This window comes from Tupaia chinensis, unplaced genomic scaffold (genome assembly GCF_000334495.1).
Source record: "Tupaia chinensis unplaced genomic scaffold, TupChi_1.0 Scaffold000573_1, whole genome shotgun sequence".
NCBI classification, from domain to species: Eukaryota; Metazoa; Chordata; class Mammalia; order Scandentia; family Tupaiidae; genus Tupaia; species Tupaia belangeri.
In genome coordinates, this window is record NW_006160087.1 from 3841992 (window position 1) to 3846758 (window position 4767).

The following is a 4767-nucleotide window of genomic DNA, read 5'->3' on the forward strand; positions in this document are numbered from 1 at the left end:
TTTCCCGCCCCGTCGGTAACCCAGTGGTAGGAACATCGTCAGCCCAGTGTCTGCAAAGTACTTTGCCCCGATTCCCAGGGGACCAGCCCCTCTATCCAGCGACTGAACCTGCCCACCATGACCCTGTCTGCACTTCCCTTCTCATCTGTTTGTCACAAGGACTTTCACTGATGTGTCTGCCTGGTGTAGTGTGCCCGCCTTCCTGTGCATGGCTTGTGGGGACGGCGTGGGTAGTTTTGCAAATGCATATCAGATCAAGTGGCTTTTGTTAAAGCCATTGGTCGCCGCCCTCCAACCAGAACTTAGCTTAGGTACATGGGATTTAGAAGGAGGTTTTTGGCTTCCCATGACTCGAAGCAGGTAAAATGCTAAAATGTCATTTTCCTAAGCTGAACTGAGCATCTCAACAAACAAAACCTTCATTCCGTCCACCTTCGCGTTCTCCCTCTCGTTCATCTGCTCCACCAACACGTACTGACTCGACCCCTCTGGGTCCAGGCGCAGTGCAGTGCAGGGCCTGGCAGTTGACCTGAAGCCCGCTCTGTGCCAGGCGCCAGCAGCGCAGAGGTGGCTCGGGCCTGATCTCTGCCCGCAGAGCGCCGTCTGGTGGGGAAGCACCGTGGACGGCAGGTGTGAGCACGTGAGGGGCCCCTCACCCTGCCCGGAGTGGCTGAGAAAGGTTTACAGAAGGCAAGCCTGATGAGGAGTCAGCTGGGAGAAGCGGGGCAGAGACCTGGACAGCCAGGTGCTGTGAGGGGGAGCACACAGCAGTCCCCTGCAGGAGCCCCACAGCTTGGAGCAGTCAGGGAGCGGGTCCAGCCAGCAGCGCACAGGCCACAGCGCCCGGAGACAGAGCAGGGCACAGCAGGGTTTGCTGTCGCTGTGTCCGTGCCAGGAGTGCCGTGGGCCTCGGGGTGCTCCGGAGGCGAACCGTCAGCCTTTGGGCTCCGAGCCCAGGCGCCCCTGTGAATCGAGAGGTTGGCCATGGCCTGGCAATGATGACCCACTTGCCCTCACTGAGAACAAAGTTCGGTAATGAGAACCTTTGTTGGACTCGAGTTCTGAGCCAGGCGAGACACCCACCACCTCTGATTCAGAGCAGACCGCGCCAAAGCACTGCATCGGTGTTGGCGGTGGCGGCCACCGCTGTGGCAGCCCAGTGTCCTCAAGTTGTGGGCTGACCCGATGGCACACTGAGATCAAGGCAGAGAGAGTGTTGGGGACACACAGGTGTTCCCTTCACCAGCATGGTTCCCTGCTGGGTGGTGTGGGCAGGGCCGAGTGGTGACGGTGAGGAAGCCTGCAGTGGCTGCAGAGGCAGCCCCGAGGAGAGGCCTTGGCCCGCAGTGAGCCTCTGCACCATGGCCTGTGTGCACAGACCGGAGGCTGAGGGCAGGGCCGTGACGACCATGCAGGTGGGTGGTGACAGGAATACAGCTGCATGTCGAGTGGTGTCCTGGCTGCTGAGTGGACAGTGTCACTCAGGCAAGGAGGCTGTGAGTGCTTCAGTGGGATTGACAGAACAGGGACTGGACTTTGCAGGTTTGGTGACAGTTTGGCTCCAGAGGGAGCGGAGAGTAGGAGGAGCCCAGGAACCCCTCTGGGTCCAGGCTTCCATGCCCCGGGCTCAGCTGGGCCCCCCACTCCTCAGTTGGGTCTGGGCTGGGGAAGGGAGAGGGAGTGGGAGGAAGCGAGACTCGTGAGCTGGTCCCACCCCGCGCTGGGGCACGGCTCAGGAGCAGCTCTGCCTTCTAGGAGGTCTGCCAGAGCGGGGCATCCAGACCCCACTCCCCGGACAGTTGTAGCTTTGGGGTCCTCCACAGCCCCAGGGCGAGGATGGCTGTGCTGCATCCTTTACAGCCGGGCAGGTGGCCTGGGTCACACCTCGCAGTGGGAGCTGAGGACTGTTACCACCAGTTTCCCATGCAGGCGGCATGGCCATCTGAGGGGCCCGTGTCTGTGCGGGGCACATGTGCTTCTATAGCTCCCTGGCCCCTCCCTTCTCAGGACAGTGCTCTTCTGTATGCCGAGGGGAGCAGGCGGGCCCCCGTCCTCGTTGTCTGCGCAGGGAGTGCTGGCTGAGGCAGCGTTGCACACACGGCGGAACAGGGGTGTCCGTGGGCCCGGGAGGGCAGGTGCTGCGGAGAGGGGTCTGGGTACTCAGGGCTGCGTGGAGGGGGCCAGGACCAGGGGGCCCGAGCTGCAGCCAGGGCCGAGCCCTAGGTGGGGTGTGCCCAGGAGCACGCTGGGAGGGGTTTCTTCAGAGAAGCCAGGCGGTTGGGCTCGGCACCTGTCAGCCTGCCCGTCACCGTTTGAGCCGAGTGGTTCGCCTCTGTCTGGGCCTCGGTTTTTCTCATCAGTGAAATCAGGATGGTCACACTCAGCACCCTAATTGTGGTTGTAGGCATCCTGGGACCCACTGTGACCTGGAGAGACAGGCCAGGCTTCATGGTGCTCAGAACGATAAGCCCTACCACCCAAGGGTGCCTGGGTGCCCAAGGGCCGTGGGGAGGTGCTGGTGTGGTGACATTTCTCTCGGGTTCTCCGTGTGCTGTCCTGCGGGTTGCCCAGCCTCCAGAGCTGCCAGTCCTGTGTCAGCCCTCCTCATTCTGGGGTCATGAAAGCCCTAGGGTTCAGGGGACTCAGTGAACCAGTGCTAGATGTTGCTGTGGGGTGTGTGTCGCGTGTGTGCGTGCATTCTGTGCCGTGTCCAGGAGCGCCCGGGACCTTGCCCGCTTGCCTCCGCGTGTGTCACAGCCTGTGCTCGCCCGCAGATCCGGCCCCACATCGCGACGCTGCGCAAGTACACTTACGGCAAGCACATCCTGGCCAAGCTGGAGAAGTACTACATGAAGCACGGCGTGGACCTGGGGCCCCTGTGCGGGCCCCCCAATGGCATCATCTGAGGTGGCCCCGCCCCACGCCGCCCCGCTAACCTCACCGGCCCACTGGTGAATCCGACCAGCACCCAGGATGCTCTGGTGCTGTCTGTGATGCCCACGGCTGCCCCAGGACTCCTCCCTCCCCGGAACAGAATCAGATCCTACGAGGAAATGCCTTTGTAAATTTAATTTTATTACACATGACATGTACTAATTATTTTTTTTAATTGACTGATTGCCCTGCTGTTTTATGGTGTACAGGACACTTGTACATAGGTGACCGACGTACATAGGAGGCCACATATTTTGCTCAATGTTGTATCTATATTCCACATGCAGAAACTTCAGGGTGGTTGGTTTAACAAAAAAAGTAAAAAAAGAAAAAAAAGAAAAGTTTTTAACTCATTTGCCTTACCGGCAAGTTTTGCAAATAACCCCTCCCCACCTCCTCATTTTAGTAAAAAATGAAAACAAACAAAAAAACCTGAAAAGTTTGAATTTTAGTTAAATGACCCCAGACTGGCATTTAACGTTGTTTGGAAGTGGCTTGGTTGGAGACCGGATTATGCTGGGAACATGGTCCAGCCGCGTCGTGAGAGGTGGACAGCGGACATCTTTCCCTGCCGGCCGTGACGGTGGCCGCGACCGGATTGTTTCCTGCTAACGGGGAAGGCAGGGTCTGATGACTTCGCATGAGAAAAGCATCCAGCTCTGCCTTTGGTCTTGCTTCTATAAATACATAGTGTATACTCGGTGTAGACTTTGCATATATTCACATTTGTAGGGCTCTTGTTTTGGTGTCTCTGTATCTATAGCGTCCCCGAGTAGTCCGACATGCTTTTGCTGTACAGTTGTACATTTGTATACCTGTAATGTAAATGTGGAGAAGTCCCGATCAACAGACACACGTTTTTGGTAAGAGGAGAATTAGCCAGCCCTGTGCACTCAGTGTATATTCTCACCTTTATGGTCGTAGCATATGGTGTTGTATATTGTAAATTGTAATTTCAGCCAGAAGTAAATTTCTTTTCTTTTGAAGGGATAAATGTTCTTTATACAGCCTAGGAAATGTTTAAAGAGAAAAGTACAGCCTGGTTTTATTTGTCGCCTAGTCAGACAGTAGCGAGATCCTTTCTAAATGTTATTCAGATGATTCAGTTCACACACTAGTGTTTTTTTAAATCCTAAAAAAAGGTAATGTTTTGCTTATTTTGTGACAGTCAAAAGGACGTGCAAAAATTCCGCCCTGCCCTAGTTCTCCTTACAATCAGAGCCCCTCACCCTGTAAAGTGTGAATTGCCCCCCTTTTTGTACAGAAGATGAACTGTATTTTGCATTTTGTCTACTTGTAAGTGAATGTAACATACTGTCAATTTTCCTCGTTTGAATATAGAATTGTAACACTACACGGTGTACATTTCCAGAGCCTCGTGTATATTTCCAATGAACTTTTTTGCAAGCACACTTGTAACCATATGTGTATAATTAACAAACCTGTGTATGCTTATGCCTGGGCAACTATTTTTTGTAACTCTTGTGTAGATTGTCTCTAAACAATGTGTGATCTTTATTTTGAAAAATACAGAACTTTGGAATCTGGGTTTGTGCTTTATCTCCCTCCCACGCGTCCCTGGAAAGCCCTCGCCCCGCTGGTGCCGCTCGCTCTCTGCTCATTTTGTCTGGGGAGGGGGCGGTGCGGGGGGAGAGGACGGAAATACCCAGGGGCGTCAAGCTGATGGGGCTTGAGCCCAGTTTGACCCAGACATGAGGGTGCAGCCTGCTCGAAGGCTTTCGAAATCAAGATGGTCCACATGGAAACTCAGGTTTCCAACTTTTTTTAGTAAGTTTACCCGTTTCCTCCGTGAGAGAGCACCCCCAGCAGTGT

At 55.0% G+C, this 4767-nt stretch overlaps 1 protein-coding gene and 1 non-coding gene across 2 annotated transcripts in view; both read left to right on the forward strand.

The window, feature by feature from the left end:
* Window positions 1–4481, forward strand: part of PUM1 (pumilio RNA binding family member 1) — a 151749-nt gene extending 147268 nt beyond the window's left edge. The window contains 1 exon segment of the mRNA XM_027775558.1: window positions 2775–4481. Coding sequence (XP_027631359.1) covers window positions 2775–2906 — 132 coding nt within the window. The 3' untranslated portion in view covers window positions 2907–4481.
* LOC114009616 (small nucleolar RNA SNORD103/SNORD85) lies at window positions 989–1071 on the forward strand. Its single transcript, XR_003551000.1, has one exon. It is a non-coding gene; the product is annotated as a small nucleolar RNA SNORD103/SNORD85 (small nucleolar RNA).
* Window positions 4482–4767: the final 286 nt, after the last annotated feature.